At 37.6% G+C, this 16,499-nt stretch overlaps 1 protein-coding gene across 2 annotated transcripts in view; it reads right to left on the reverse strand.

The window, feature by feature from the left end:
- The window catches only part of CLCA2 (chloride channel accessory 2), a 40,287-nt gene extending 24,003 nt beyond the window's left edge, over nucleotides 1-16,284 (reverse strand). The window contains exons 1-8 of one of the 2 annotated variants that reach the window (XM_043878248.1): nucleotides 15,860-16,279; nucleotides 14,830-14,967; nucleotides 11,252-11,402; nucleotides 8,500-8,608; nucleotides 7,092-7,251; nucleotides 4,827-5,054; nucleotides 1,681-1,911; nucleotides 434-611 (exon numbers count right to left, since the gene is read on the reverse strand). In XM_043878248.1, the coding sequence (XP_043734183.1) occupies nucleotides 434-611; nucleotides 1,681-1,911; nucleotides 4,827-5,054; nucleotides 7,092-7,251; nucleotides 8,500-8,608; nucleotides 11,252-11,402; nucleotides 14,830-14,967; nucleotides 15,860-16,045 (1,381 nt within the window). In that variant the 5' untranslated portion in view covers nucleotides 16,046-16,279. Of the gene's footprint in view, nucleotides 1-433; nucleotides 612-1,680; nucleotides 1,912-4,826; nucleotides 5,055-7,091; nucleotides 7,252-8,499; nucleotides 8,609-11,251; nucleotides 11,403-14,829; nucleotides 14,968-15,859 lie in introns of both variants that reach the window. The other variant, XM_043878249.1, reaches the window with a different exon arrangement.
- Nucleotides 16,285-16,499: the final 215 nt, after the last annotated feature.

Consider the following 16,499-nt stretch of genomic DNA (forward strand, 5'->3'; position numbering starts at 1 on the left):
TAATTTTCAAGTTAGCGTACTTATTTTTTATAGAATATAAGGAATATAAGATAAAATTATCTTATGCCTCAATTAAAACAAAAAGATATACGTTTAATACTGCGTGTGATCTTATCATAGAAGTTAGTGCATTTAAACATACTTTTAGCTCCGTGATTACACATACTCAGGTTGGTTTAACAAAGAAGTAGTAATAATATTTTCATTAGATGTATATAACTGGCACTTCATAAGGAAAGTACAAAAAAGTCAGCAAATTTTTTGACAGAATTTAGCACTGAATTGTTGTGTTTTTTTCTAAGAAAACTGTTTATATTTTTTTCCTTCAATTAAGCCCTGTATTTTGTTCACATTATATGCGTTTCATGGCTGTTCTTTGAATATTCAAGTTGAAAGCAAAGTCTCTAGAATATGTTCCCAGGAATTTACTTACCTGTAAGACGTGACAGTTCCTCCAGGTTTTTGACCGTGGATGAACCCAGGGCAATGGTATGGATAGTTGAACCACTGCTGAGAGCAGTGAGGAAGCAGTTGGTGATATGGTCATCATCTCCACTAGTCACTAATATCATCACAGAGCCAGAGGCTTTTCCATTCAGTTTTTCAACCACCTGAACACAGGGTATCAGTCATTTAGGAGGAGATGTAATTCAGATTGCCTTACTAAGCAGAAGAATTCACTTTCATTGCAAATTCCCCATAAGTGGGGCTTCTTCCTCTTCCAGGTCCTCTATAGCTCCCTGCACTCTACATGTGTGCTCAGTACTTACTTCACCCCATCAGAGCACCTGTCACCCTACACACCATTGTCAGCTTACTCATGGACAGGGCTTCTTCCTGTTCAAATCACTATGGGATGCCCTAGTTTAGAACAGTGTCCATCATAGAGGATATGGGAGAACATTATAGTGTGAGATCCTTGCTTCTGAGATCCAATAAGTGGCCAATAAAAGGACCTAGAGCAGTAGCTATACATTAGAATCAGATGAGAACTTAAAAATTTTTAATGGTCTGATCACACCCAAAATAAATTAAAACAGAATCTCTCAGAGTGAGACAAAGATAACAGAAGTTTTGCATCCCCAGGTGATTTTGATGGGCAGCCAAGGTTGAGAAACACTTACCTATGAGCAGTAACAACTGCAACTTTGTTCTGCTTGCTACTAGATGTTTAACAAATGGTTGTATCCTCAGTGTCAAATCCAAACTTATGCTGATTTAGATGAACTCCGTTATTCTTGAAACATACCTCTGGCTTTAACTGATATTCATATGCTTAAGTTCTAGTATGACTGTAGGCAGGAGCCAGACATGCTGATTTTGTTTGGAAAATCCAAGGTTAACAACGGCCACAGTCCCAGAATGGATAGGGACAGTGTTAGAAATTATTCAGATGATCCTGATGTCCCAACCTTGACCATTGTATTCATTTATTTACTCATTGCTTCAACAAACATTTCTGAAGCAACTATTTACTGTTATATGCCTTTTACTAGGTGCAGGGGATTCAGCGATGAGAAAGTTGTGGTTCCTGATCTTAAAGTTAATCCATTATTATTTTCCTATATTTGACATTGTGATGACATTGTAACAGATTTCCCCAAATCAGAAGCAACCTCAGATATGAAGTGAGAGAAAGGAAAGTGATGGTGATCCGAGGCTTAGGGTGCTCTACTGTACCTCAAATCCCTTCTTCAGCCCTGAGCAAACACTGATTTCTGCTTCAGCTGACGCGGTGACAGGCAGATGTGAAACTAGCAACTTTCGGTCATCATCATTGTTAATTTGGTGTAGCTGGGCTCTGATCTCCCCTTTGCTATGAAAACTGGCAATGCCCACAAAGGTATGAATTTCAACAATCTGCATCAAGTAAAATTCTGCTGCTTGTTGCAGTTGAAGGAGTCTGTCAGCCTATGTTTCAAAAAGGAAAAACGAAAGATAGTAACATTTGGTTGGTAGACAAAAGTATGACTTAGTAATTCAATTAGCAAATATCTCTGCCAATTTTTTAGAGATATCAGATTGTGATTTTTTGAGTTGTAAAGATTGATATGATGCTAGAATACTGTTTGATATTGCAGGCTCAAAAATGAACACTTCTCGGGGAGGGTGGTGTGATTTGGAACTCTGCCCCCAAAATGCTGTTCATACTTTACCATTCCCTAAGAACAGATATAGCCACTGTTTCTCTCCTATCCGAATTCAAAGGTCTGTAGAACCAATAGAGACTTGGTTTGTAATTTCTTCTTTGAAAATTCATCCTGAGTAAGAGGAAACAGTGCAAAGACCTTACGGTAGAGAGGAACAGCGGTCAGGTATCTATCCTAGCACTACCCTCTGTTACCATGTTTATCTTAGACTGGGTATCCCATCTGTAAATTGGAGGAATAATATTCTTTCTTACTTATTAAAATAGAATTACCGTGAGGATCAACTGAGATATGTATATGACAATAGTTACACCTTGAAATACTAAGTATAAAGTAATACTAATATGACTGACTGCGGTTGGGCAGGCGACACTAGTGATAAATTCATTAGGCCACTTGTCTTGGAGGCTGCAGGAGCCACAAGCTGAGCTTCAGTGACTGCCTGTCCAGTTATGATTCTGGTCTCTGTCTCCAAACTACGTATCTCCCGTAACATCTGGACCTGCTTTTCACACTGCTTAGGAAATAGCACCAGTTTAACATCCCATAGGGGTTTCAAAATCTACTCACGTTGAATTCATTGCCCTCCTTCCCAAATATTGTTTCTTTCAATATTGAGAGGTAAACTGGCAGAGTAGATAAAACAAGGACTCTGAATATGCCTTCAACTTTTACTAATAGTGTGACCATAGAGAAATTACTTATCCTTTTTAGCTGCAGTTTTCTTATCTGCAAAATGGATACATAGTAAGCATTTAGTAAATAGTAGCTATCCCTAATATCATAGTCATGACCTCTACTCCTAGTTAGTGAAGCCAGAAACGTGAAGCTCTCTTTCATTACTCTTGTGTTGCCAGCCTTCATATCTGAGTGGGTAGCCATTCCTTTCTCCAGGGGATCTTCCCAGCTCAGGGATCAAACCCAGATTTCCAAAACAACTGATCCAGAAAATGCAAGAGGATAAACTCTTCCTTAAAGTATTCAATACTATAATAAAATAACAGTTGCCACTTATAAACCAAAACCTTCATATCAATTATCTCATTATCCTCTCAACAATCCTGTGAAGTAGTTAGTAGTGCTCTGGTAAATGCTAAAAAATGGCTTTCTGGTGAAAAGAGAGAGGGGGAAATTCTGGGCTTGTGGCAGTTTCTGTGGGGTAAAATATTCCCACTGTGACTGGTTTAAGTTGTCAGCCCGATGTCACTGAGTCCACAGTTGGAAAGAGATATGTAGGAGCAGACATAGAGATAGGATAGACCAGAAAGAACCTCAAGAGCCTACATCTGGGATTAGCAGACATCTTCTATAAAGGATCTGATAGTAAACGTTTTAGGCTGGGCGGGACATATATTCCCTTCAGCAACTACTCAACTCTGCTATTTTAGTGCTAAAGCAGCCATGGATAATATGTAAACAGATAAGTGTTGCTGTCATCCAATAAAATTTTACTATGGATGCTAAAATTTGAATTTCATATAATTTTCATGTGTCTACCTAATAAACCCATTCTTAATTTGCAGGCAATGCAAAGCGGTAAAAATAGTAGAAAAATAATTAGGAAGTAATGAATTTTGAGCATTTATTAATGCTTATTTCAATATTTTATTTAATTATAAGTCTACATAGTTTAATTTTTAATAATGGCTGCCTTTACAACTTGCAGATTTCCTAAAAATTTAACAGTTGACTCCTGTGAGTCACCAGGAACTGGCTCTGTCCCAACAATGAAATAGGTATTGTTGTCTCTGTTTTACCAGAAGAGAAAACTGAGCTTCCAGAGAGGTAATTTGCTCTTGATTCCACAGACAGTAAGTGAAGGAGCCGGGACTCAAGGCTCAGCTGCCTGATTCCAGAGACAAACCTCTGACGGGCTTCCCTGACAGCTCAGCTGGTGAAGAATCTGCCTGCAATGCAGGAGACCCCAGTTTGATTCCTCGGTCGGGAAGATCCACTGGAGAAGGGATAGGCTACCCATTCCAGTATTCTTGGGCTTCCCTTGTGGCTCAGCTGGTAAAGAGTCTGCCTGCAATGTGGGAACGCTGGGTTCGATCCCTGGGTTGGGAAGATGCCCTGAGGAAGGGAAACGCTATGCACTCCAGTATTCTGGCCTGGAGAATTCCATGGACTGTATAGTCCATGGGGCCGCAGAGTTGGACACGACTGAGCGACTTTCACTTTCAAATCTCTAATACTGCCTAGGAATTATGGAGCTTTGGAGAGTGGGTTTCTGGAAGGCTGCTATTAGAGGTGACTGAGATATGATTCTCTGTACACAATGACATAGAAAATATACATGTAGTGGATATGCACATTTAACTGCAAACTCAGTCTATTGCCTCAGGAAGGGTGTTTACCAGTGAGTGGAATGTGGTCAGAAAGGAGCCTTCAGTTACATGTCAGAGTTTTGTAGAGGGTTTTTGTTGGAAAAGATTGCAATTATTAGCAAAAATAGGGGTTGGAAATTACTTGTGCATTTTTTTTATCTGCATTATCTCAATTTCTGGGCCACATTCTGAATCTGTTTCTCTCATCTGCAAGAAGAGATGATGCCCATAAATATTCCAAACATTTGCCCTCACCTTTCCCTGCCCTTATCCTCTGAAAAGAAAAGAAATTAAAAACTGATAGAGAAAAGGGATGAATGGTTGATAACCATTTTGGTTCAGATGTTACCTCTGCCATCTTGCTGGACACATCCAGCACTAGACAAACCACTCTGTCACCAGCCTGTACAAGAGAGAAAGTGGGAGGAGGTGGGAGCTCAGTCCCGCTCATGGGAAGACTGTTACTAAAGTCATCAGAGTCTGTGATTACATCCCAGACACTTCTGAGGCTGCACATTTGGTTCTGTGGGTTTGGAGCTTCTTGGTTGTGGGTACTTGCATTACAGAATTCAACCACCTAGAAAAATAACAAAATAAAAGTACTTATAAAATAAAAATACTCCTCTCATACTAGACATACTTCTCATTCTCAGACAACTAAAGGTAAAAGGAAAAGTGAGCTGAAACACGAGAAATCAGAAGTGCTACAGAAATGTCCATCTTTACTTCAAGAATACCATTTCAAAAATGAACCTTGACACCTTTTGCTTCAAACACTGGCAACCTTGTGGTATTGTGGTCAATCTCTGTTAAATTTTACTTGCCCTTAGATAACAGAGAGAGTAGACCATGTATAAATAACTTAGTCTTTAAAAAAATAAAACCCGATTCTCATTCCTTAGCATGATAATGTGTTAAAGAAAACACCCCAGGAGATGTTATCTTGGGTCAGCTATTCCTTGAAATCATATTTAATAACCACTGCATCTCTATCTATTGATCAGTCAACATATATTAAGGTAGTTCAAATACTGATCTATGTAAGAATAGGATAAGGAGAAAAGCAACTGAAATCTATTTCCTGATCTTCCCCTCATTTGGAGATATGGCCATAACTCATATAAAAATACTAAACCTATGGCAGCACCCCTTTTAAAGGCATGATTTACATTCCAAAGTAATGTGTTATCTACTTCCCAGTGGCTATATTCCTATGAAGAATAGAAGCTTCCTGCTAATAGAGCCATGGAAGCTTAGAGCTAAAATTAGAAATCTTATAGACTCTCTAATCTTGAGTCTAACTTCTTAGAAAATAAGCTGAAGTTTCAAAAAGTTAACAATTGCGTAAAGACATGAGTTTCTTAGTAGGATGGGAAGACAAGATAGAACTGGTTTATTGTTGTTTGTTTTTAACTCTTTATATTTCATGACTATGGTTAGGAGATGGTGAAACTTTTCTGATGATATTAATGAGTAGGGCTTTCAATGATCACAAAGAGAGTACTAGCCACAAAAAATGTGGATTAAATAACACGGAATTAGCTTGGCTTCAGATATTGAAACTGTAAATTAAAACTATAATGAATTGGATAAGAAATATGAGAAGTCTGTCTTAAAGTTACAGAATGACTCTTAGCCTTGACTAAAATTGGGACTGAAGGGGAAAAAAAACTATCTAAAAAAATGAATGTGTCAATCCAAGGAACATTGGGTCAGCCACAGAGACAGAAAACTTCACTGGAACACTGACCGTGGTGTTCCTGGCCTGTTGGAAAGGAAGTGACACACAGAGATGATGAAGTTGGGAAAATGTATCAGGTTATGAAGGCTGATGGAACTAAATCTCTGAATCTCCTATCTATCTCCCTCCTTTCTGATTTTACACTCTTAAAGTCAAAGCAGGACTCTGGGTAGACTTTGGCTGTTCCATGATGCTTCCTTCAAATAGAAAATGAATTGACTAGAAGATGCAAGTGTCAGATCTCCATGACAGAGTACTCTTTTTAAATAATAATATTAAAAATGTGTTCTGGATTCCTACACAAATTTCTTGTCAGTTGGTGGGGAATAATGACAAGATTGAGTTTTTGAATCTGTAAGGCTAAGGGTTAGTTGACTTCCCTTGGTAACAACAGACTTTTCTTTTTAAGTTCTAGAATATGCAAAATGAGGGAAAGAGAATTTGGGAATTTCATATAAATAAAAATGGTTTTCTACCTCAAATGTGAGAAATATAATCATAAATTACATCTCTGTCATTAACCCCTGGTATACTTTCCCATAAAAGGATACAGGAGAACCGCTATACAAGAAATTTTTTGAAGACTCCAGGATTCTCCTTGTTAAACCATCTTCCCCGGAGAGCAAATAATCACTTTTATAAAGGAATCAGTTTTTACTGATTACCTTGGACTGTGTGTGTGGCGGGGGGAGGGGGATGCTGAGGTATTTTTTTTAATCTGTAAAGTAAAAACTGGATTAACTCTAAGGTTCCCCAAGATTTTAAATGTAGTGAATCTTAATTGCTTTTTTGTTTCAATACTTAAAACATATCAGTCTATCTTGGGGAAAGGTGGGGTCTTGTAGAAGTTTGTTATTCTAAGATTATACTTACAGAAGATAAACTTTGCATGAACATTATCGATGAAGTTGCATTTTGGGTGCTATTGTATATAAACATGCATCCTTCTTGGAAAATCTTGCTAATAATACAGTTTTCCTGGGGGCAGGGACCTTTCTCACACACAAAAATGCCTGCGATGTCAGATGAACACCTAAAATAGTAAGAGAAATTGGTTTGTTTTATAAAAACTTATGTTTCCTTTTCACTGACTCATAAAATAATTTGTTTTAAGGATTGTAGATTGCTAGATACACATAAAACATTTTTAAAACTATTAAGAAAGGTCATTAATTTATAAATGCACTCCACTTTATTTTCAGGCATTTGATTTTGATGGGAAGCTCTGTTTTGCCAAGAGCTTTACCAGCTATACAAGGTCAAAGCAAAAGCAAGTAGGAAATCCCCATGAACTTTCGAAGGCCCTAGGAAAGCATGAGTGGTGATATCCTGAATCAGGACTTCTTTGAGCTCATTGTCATCAGAGGAAGAAGAGGGTGAACATGTAATGATGATAAAGGATTCCTTCTTAATTTAACAGTCTCAATACTGTCAAAAGGATGAAAAACCTGTAACTTTCAGGAGAAGAATCAGTATCTACCAAAGTTACAACTAAAATTACCCTATGACCTGGTAATTGTTAGAAGCTGTTCAATAGATATACAGACCTGCCTGTATAAAATGGAAATAATATATATAATATATATATATCTATCATTACGACCTGTAGTAATAACAAATATTGTGAAGTGAAGTCGCTCAGTTGTGTCCAACTCTTTGTGACCCCACAGACAGTAACCTGCCAGGCTCCTCTGTCTATGGGATTTTCCAGGCAAGAATACTGGAATGGGTTGCCATTTCCTTCTCCAGAGGATCTTCCTGACCCAGTGATTGAACCCAGGTCTCCGGCATTGCAGGCAAACTCTTAACCATCTGAGTCACCAGGGAAGGTCATGTATGTGTGTATATATATATATATATATATATATATATCTCATTGCAACCTGTAGTAATGACAGACGTTGTAAACAACTCATTTGTTCAACAACAAGGGACGGGTTGAAAAATTATGGCATATCATACTTTGGAACACTATGCAATTAAAAGAAAAAAAAGTGAAGAAAAATATTTGTTAATATTTATTTCAATTTTCCTAAAAAACCACAAATAAGGTGGGTGACCTAGAGGGAATGAAAGAGGATAGGGTGAAGACAGTGGTGGCAGCATGATATATAAGAGTATAACTTTTTATATTGTTTTCAAATTCGACCACATAAATACTTACAAATTTTTAAAAATGCAATAAAATTTCAAAATTGTCAATTAAGTTTTACCTGCCATTATAAACTATTTTAGAATAAAAAATAAACAAGAAATTTTAAACATGTGAAAAACCACTAACCTTGTTACTTCAATTTGACTTTGCCCATTTATGTAGAAGGGTTTCTCATTGTTATATTCATCAAACACACCCCAACGGAAATGGGCCCATTCATGAACAAACACTCTGCCTGTGGAAGAGAGAATTTTTGTTTTGAGTTCCTAAAATTTCAGCAGTGGACCTTGCTAATCATTGATGATATAGCATCAGCTGACTATATATACTGATTCTGAATGGTTGAAGTGCAATTCTTCCTTCCACTTTCCTCTTCCCCACGCCATTCCCATCTCCTGCTTTATTCCCACCACCACAAAAAAGGGAGCATAAAAATACGTTTAGTGTTGTAAGTGTAAACCAGTGACTTACCTGTTGCACACCTGTTAGAAAGTAGTGAGGAATCCCATATCCTCTCATTTCCCTAATGAAGCTGCCTAACAGATTTCTATTTAGCTTCATACATGCCTATAAGTTCAGGATTCTGGGAAAGGAAAAAAACCATATGGACTGAATGTTTTAACTCAATGGACTGAATTTTTATGTCCCTCCCAAATTCATATGTCAAAATCCTGACCCTAAATGTGAAAGTGTTGTAAGGTAAAGCCTTTGGGAGTAATTATTAGATCATAAGGCTGGAGCCCTAATAAATGGGATGAGTGCTCTTATCAAAAGGCCCTAGAGAGCTCCCTTCTTCTTTCTGCCATGAGAGGACACAGGGAGCAGACGGCTGTCTGTGAACCAGGAAGTGGGCCATCATAGACACCAGTTCTGCTGGTGCCTTGACCTTGGACTTCCAGTCTCCAGAACTGTGAGAAATTTCTGCTGTGAGTAAGCTTCTCAGTCTGTGATATTTTGTTATAGCAACCAAAATGGACTAAGACACCAAACAAGCAAATAAAGCTTTCCTGTTTTTCAGTCTGTTTTATCCAGGCATGCCTGCTGCTTTTTTTCCTATAGATAATTCTGTCTGGAGTAAAAATTAAAACCTTGGGGCCAGGGAGGGAGGAAGGAGCCAAAAGAATCATAGAACCTCCTCACCAGGTTGGATGGTCCTTTCTCTTTCATTATATCCCTGATTCTCCATGTTTATCTCCAACTCTTACTCATGAAAATCCTCCTTGTTGGCATCAAGTCCTTTATAAGTTTCTCTCTACCTCTCTAAATCTTGCATTTCTTTAATGTTCAGCAAAAAACTGACTTCTCTAGAATTTTCCAGATTAACTCTCCTCCCAAAGTACACTTTCTTTACTGAATACTTTTAAGATCTGGGAAGGCAGGAAATGTTTGCTGAGTTGACTCGGGCTGTGATCTGTTGTGCAATTTTGGGACGTTGGGACAAAGGAAGGGAGGGGAACAGTCTAAGCTGAAAGTGTTAAGGAAAAGTTTCTGCCTACTCATGGAATTTAGAAGTGCTGGTGAAGTCATATATTTGTACAGAGATTATCAACACCTCATAGTTACCAGGAAAAAAGACCTTTTTTATAAAGTATTTTATAAAGTGTATTTTATGGGGTGCATGGCTCTACTTCCTGCTAGTTATACAGAGGATAATAAAATCTGTTTGGATTTAAATGGGGGTAAAAGTGAAAACAACATTTGAATGGCACTACTGTACATTAATCAAAGGCAAAAAATTAAGAATTGAAAAGTTAGCCCTCGACTTGCTGATTTTTTTCTCACCACAGTTTCTTTCTCAGATCTCATCTACTAAATGCTGGTCTCCAAACCTATGACACTGACTTCTCTGCACACTCCAGTCATCCTCCTCCAGCCACAGTCTAGGCCTTTCCAAGCACAGAACACTGTTCCTCACACTCAATCACCGAAATTCAGACTTGTGGATTTCCCCTTTAAACTGCTGTCTTTTATTTCTGACAAAAACGTAATATATTCCTTAATGCTGCTGCCCACACACACACCTGTTGCCTTTCACTCTGAAGCAGTTCTGATCTCTATTTAATATTTTTCCACTCTCTGGACTATCCTTACTTAGAGTTGTTTGGATTAAATAAAACAACATTTAAAAAGCAAATAGCCCAGCACTTGGCACAGAGAAAATTTTCTTGTTCTCATGGCTATCTTTCTTGTCCTCCCCATTTCACTGCTTCCAATCTTACTCAAGTCTCATGGCTTCATGCTTGGACTTCTAGTTATTCTCTCGATAATCCAATTTCTTCCTCATTGATCTGAGGAAGCCAGATTATCCATGCAGCCACATTCAGCTTCTGAAAAACCCTGCTTGGATGGTTTCATTGCTATGCTTGTAAACCTTCAGTGGTGATTCCTTAATGTGGGCATTTGAGGCTCTCCATTACCTACCCCGTGTGCATTTCAGCATTTTCTCCCCTTATCCACTGCCCATAATCTCTCTGCACCAGCAGTGGGGTCTACTGCTTCCTTCTCTCAAATATGCCCTGGGTTCTTCTGCTGCCACAGTTTTATTCATACTCTTCCCACTCTTCTCTCCCTTCTTTCCATTCATCAAAATGATATTCAACCTTGAAGATCCTCTTGTGAGAGGATCTCTAACTCAGATGCTCAAAATGCTTTCCCTCTTTGCTGAATTCTTAAAGTGCTCCCTGTCTGGGCCACTAATCTGGTGCTTAACCCTTTCTGGCTCACCTTGATTTTCATCATTTTTATGGGCATGTGGCCTATCTTCTCATCCAAATGTAAGCCCCGGACAGGTTTCAGGTTCTCTGAATCCCTTTCAGCACTGAGCACAATATTATAAACAGTGCTGTCCATTGTCTGTTTCTTGATTGACCACACTTACCTCGTGATCCATAGCCTGCTGTTAAGCCATCATTTAGTAGAAATTCAGATGTAAAATGAATATATTTTCCCTCTTTTCCACATCCTCTATATTGCAAGGTGTATGGATCATCACCATGTGCCCCATACCAGTCAGTTACTATGACATTTGCCTAGATTAAAAGAAATGCCTTGTAATACCATGTATCCTGACTGTGATATTGGTGACACAAATATCTACATTTGTTAAAACACATTGAACTGTACATTTAAGATATGTGCATTCTTTCTGTGTGGTTTATATCCCAATTTAAAAATGGATTTTTAAAAACATATGCCTTTAGATGGAGTTTAGAATGAATTCACAACTAAATGTCAACACAAATATCTGTCACTTTCAAAAATGTGTACATTTAAAAAACTTAACAGATTTCCATGGAACTTCATTACTGTCATTTGATGTACCCATTTTCCAGATTAAAATTTTCTCAGAAGTCAACACAGTAAAATTCTGACATTATATACACTGTAAAATGTAATTTAAATATTTAAAGAAATTTTAAGAGCATTTACACATCATTTAGAGCTGTACTGTGAAATGTTATAGCTTTTTGTGAACAACTTTCTGTAGGTTGATCCCTTGTCCTTTTATTCCCATAACCAATCAGAATAACAAAACAATTTTTCTGTTGAAGATATATTTCATATTATACCCTGACCATTTAAATTACTATTTATAAAACACATTATTTTAAGTTGAAAACTAAAATAAATATCTATTCAAATAACCATCTAGAGAACACAGTTTTATATACAACATTGTTCATTTTTAGGAAGAAAGATAATACATTGTCTCGAGACTTGCTCTTAGAAGTTGGAGACTTCTTCTTAGAAGTTGAGTATCTGGTTGATTTCTTTAAAGCTGATTTTGGAACAATAGATTTAATATAATCCTATAAGTGTATGGGCTTCCTTTGTGGCTCAGCTGGTAAAGAATCTGCCTGCAATGTGGGAAACCTGGGTTCAATCCCTGCATTGGGAAGATCCCCTGAAGAAGGGAACAGCTACCTACCAGTATTCTGGACAGGAGAATTCCATGGACTGTATAGTCCATGGGGTGGCAAAGAGTCAGACATGATTGAGTGGCTTTCACTTTCACAAATGTGTGTGTGTGTATATATATATATGTTTATATATATATGTAATGATCACTATAAAAGTACTACATGTGTACCGGTGTGTGTGTGTGTGTCTGTGTACACACCACTGAGGAATAATGGAAAGTAATGTTTTCATTTTCCATATTTCTACATTGCCTTTTTGCAATAAGCATGGATTATTTTCATAATAATTAACATTTATTTTTAGAAAGGTAAAAATTCAGGCCAAGGACTTTTCAAGGCAACACCTGTGGAAGAGCTACAGTCTTGCCCTAGAAGAGTCTTCACGAGGACAAAATCTCATTTCTATGTCTGGAAAGTTGTCCTGAAGCAACCAGGAAAGAGTGCTCTGCATGGGATGGAATGCTCAGGCTGTTTGGGGTTATATTCTACTTTATAGGTCTTAGTAAGGCAGTTTTTATCTGCTTTTCCTAACCCTCTCTCCACCCTCTGCTTCCTACCTACACTGGACTGTAGATTCACAAGGACAGGAACTATATTGCTTTTCCTGTGTCCTCTGTCACGCCTCGCATGGCTCCTGTATATAATGATTATTCACTAAATGCTTGCTTGATTAACATTATGAGATTAAAAGAATTGGTATCTAGCAGGTATATGATTCAGTGATTCTTCAATCTTTCTGTTCAGTCATCTTTGCTTTAGTTATTTATTTATCTTCTCCATTAGGATAAGAAGTACCACCTGATTTTGTTGTTGGTTAACGCCAATACTTTTTTGTTCCACTAAAGGCCAAAGTGATTAACAACATCTGTGTAAGATAACTGGTGACAGCATAGCTTAGAACAAAAAACATAGGTTTTGGAATCAAATAAGCATGGATTCAAAATTGCTCCTTAATTTACCAGCTGTTTGACTTGGGATAAAATCCTTACTATATTTGAGCCTCATTTTTGTAATTTTTGATAACAGCAACTAACAGCAACAATTTTAGGTGTGACTGAGGACTAAGCAATATATATATTAAGCAATTAAGCAGTTATATGGAATATGTAGGAATATATACTATATAATATAATGTGCCAAGAATATAATAATATAATGTTAATATTATAATAATTATATATATATGTAATGTCTGGCATTTGAAGTGAAGTGAAAGTCACTCAGTCATGTCTGACTGTTTGCGATCCCATGGAATATATAGTCCATGGAATTCTCCAGGCCAGAATACTGGAGTGGGTAGGTGCTCCCTTCTCCAGGGGATCTTCCCAACCCAGGGGTCGAACCCAGGTCTCCCGCATTGCAGGTGGATTCTTTACCAGCTGATACACAATAATATAATAATACATCAACAATATAATAATATTGTAATAATTATATGTATATGTGGAATGCCTGGCATTTAATTGAAGTTTGATAAACAGTATCTCTCTTCTTAGTTTATCCCAGTGCCTCTGTCTCTCTTTTCTCCATGTCCGAGCATCAAATGCTTTCATTTTGTTATAAATCAAATAGTTTTAAGAGCCCCTTTAACTTTTTTAGGACGCTGGAATGCCTATCAAGATTGCTATTAATATATCATTTGGTTACTGAGGCATAAACTTCAAAAAAGAGCTAAGAATTAAAACAGCCTTAGGAAAATTCATGCCAAGTGACACAAATAAGGAAAAGGGGAAATTACCATAATCCAGCCCTTCTATTTGAGCTGTCTTGAACCTGCGCCATTGCTGACGCCCTGAGCTGTGTCCTCAATGCCTCTGCTCCTGCCCCTTCTGGTAGCTGCTAGGACTCTTTTCACAGTAATCTCAAATAGTCATTTGCCAAATTTATTTAACATTTATTTGTAGCATGTTCCCAGTATGTGCTAGACATGGCCATGGATGTTTATAATTTTCAGCTATGAGAGTCCCTGAAGCTTAAATTCTTTTTTCTTTTTTTGGTTGGGAAAGAAAAGGTAGCCATGCCTCTTATGCTGCTTTCTTCCTTGCTTCTCTCAAAAACAGCGTCCTGGACTTGGGCTAATGTGAAATTCTATTAATTTGCACTCTGTGGGATAGGAAAGTCAAATTTTTATGTGTGAGTGGCTTAGGCTTCCATGTGGACATGCATGTTTATTGCCCCTGACAGGGTGGGAAATGAGGATAGTCATAATTGGAATCATTCCCTTTACATCTCATACTCAGAATAAAACTAGTTCTTGGTCCTTAACCAAGAATTTCAGAAAGGAAGAACCCTGTAAGTTAAAAAGTGAAAGAGATCATCTGCGAGGCTGCCTGGGCAATGGCATTTTGCTTATTTTTTACTTCACAATTTTCACTTATTAAATGTATGCATTTTCATACATTTTGTGCATAACAATCTTTTCAATGATATTATTTGTGTATTAATATCAATGATTTATTATTGCCTAAAGTTTGAACATATTATATTGTATTTTCTTCTTCAGTTAAATTCATTTAACGAAATCCTGAATTCTTACCTTTTCGTATGATTCTTGTTTTACTTTGCTGTAATTACTAGCTTTCCATGTGGCAGGTATTAAAATCTTTACATTTCTGAAAAACACTCTTCTCTTGGTAGCATTGAATAGGTAAAAAGAAGCGTCGGTTATCATTTCCTATAACCAAATAAAAGAAACGTTTATATTATCACTGTGAATTCTTATTGTTTTGGTTTTCTAGTTATACTTAAATAAGTAGTAACAAAAATAATGAAAATATTTTGAAGGAACCCATTTCTTTTAGAGACAGCATTAGATTTGGGGAAAACTTAGAAGCAAAATAAATAAACTTCAAATGCTTATCTGAGAATTTAGGACACTGTGTGTCTCGGCTTGCCCATATAATTTTCCCAGTTTTGTAAAAGAAAAGCTTTCACAAAGCTTTCTAAGCTTTCACCAAACAAATCTTTTTCATGTCATACCTGTGGGCATGGCCAAGACCATACTTTATGACAATACTAATTTCATTAAAGCAATACCAAAGGGAGAATCAAGTAATGGAGGTGTGAGTCTACCTTACCATACTAAGGTGAAAATAGTCAAGTTACTTCACAGGACATTCAGGTGAAAAGAATGTTGCTTTTTGGCACTCCATCCAGACTCTCTTTCTGTCTGAGAATTCCCACCCTCAGGATGGAATTCAGCAACATGATTTTAATAAGTGCAATCATGAGTCTTCATCAGCCAAACATCTGGTCTTTGTTGCCACAATGGGTTATTTTTGGAGTTTCTGCCCCCAAAACAGTCAAGTCATTAAACACAAAAGCTAAAATTAGTAGTAACCAACAACAGATAAAAGGGGGCTAGGTAAACAGTATGTAGGCTGAGACTACACAGAAGTAGGTGAATGAATTGGCTTGGCTTTAATTATAATTGTTGTTGCTATCTTTGAGAAACACCCCTTTCTCTGCTGCTCAAATACAAACCAGGCAGGGTTGTTAATTCCGTAAAGAAGGCTACAGGTCTATATGAATAAGATGATGGTTTCAATTTCATATACGCCACTCACCTTAATGTTTGGGATAAGGTTCTGATCCTCGGATACCTGAGGATTGACTGCAATAAGTAATCCATCGTACCCATTGTCTCGAAGCTGCAGTCCGGCTCCCAGGAAGAGGAATTCTGGACTTAAGGCCACCAGGAGAGTCACAAATTTCAGGCTGCAAACAGGACCTTCACTGTCCCTGTGGGTCATGTTGAGAAAAACCTCCGATTCAGTCACACTGGTCCTGCCAGGTACATTGTGCCAAGTTGTTAATGGCGACGCAGATAATTTCTTCCCGAACTTGGAAGGGCTTAGAGTCTATGATGAAGGAGGTGCCTTCTTTGCAAAATCTGGGGTGGATCTAAATGAGACCTGTCTCTGCAAGTCGTTTTTCTCTAGGCGATACCACACTTGCCTGTTCTGTGGCTGGGCTTCCTCCTGAATCATGGTTGGGCAAGAAATCTTCCACTCCTTACTTATTTTATGTCTTCTCAAAAGGAATAGGAAAATAAGGCAAAAAGAGCTTCAAAGAGGGAGGGCTGGCTGGGCTGGGAATTAGAGAATCTGGGTTTTTCCATCCACTTTTACTAGACACACAGAGATCTGTTTTTCTCTCTTCATCTTTGAAAACCTCCTCCATCAGTCAGAGCAACTACTTCCCTAT

Source organism: Cervus elaphus, chromosome 20 (assembly GCF_910594005.1).
Source record: "Cervus elaphus chromosome 20, mCerEla1.1, whole genome shotgun sequence".
Lineage (NCBI taxonomy): Eukaryota > Metazoa > Chordata > Mammalia > Artiodactyla > Cervidae > Cervus > Cervus elaphus.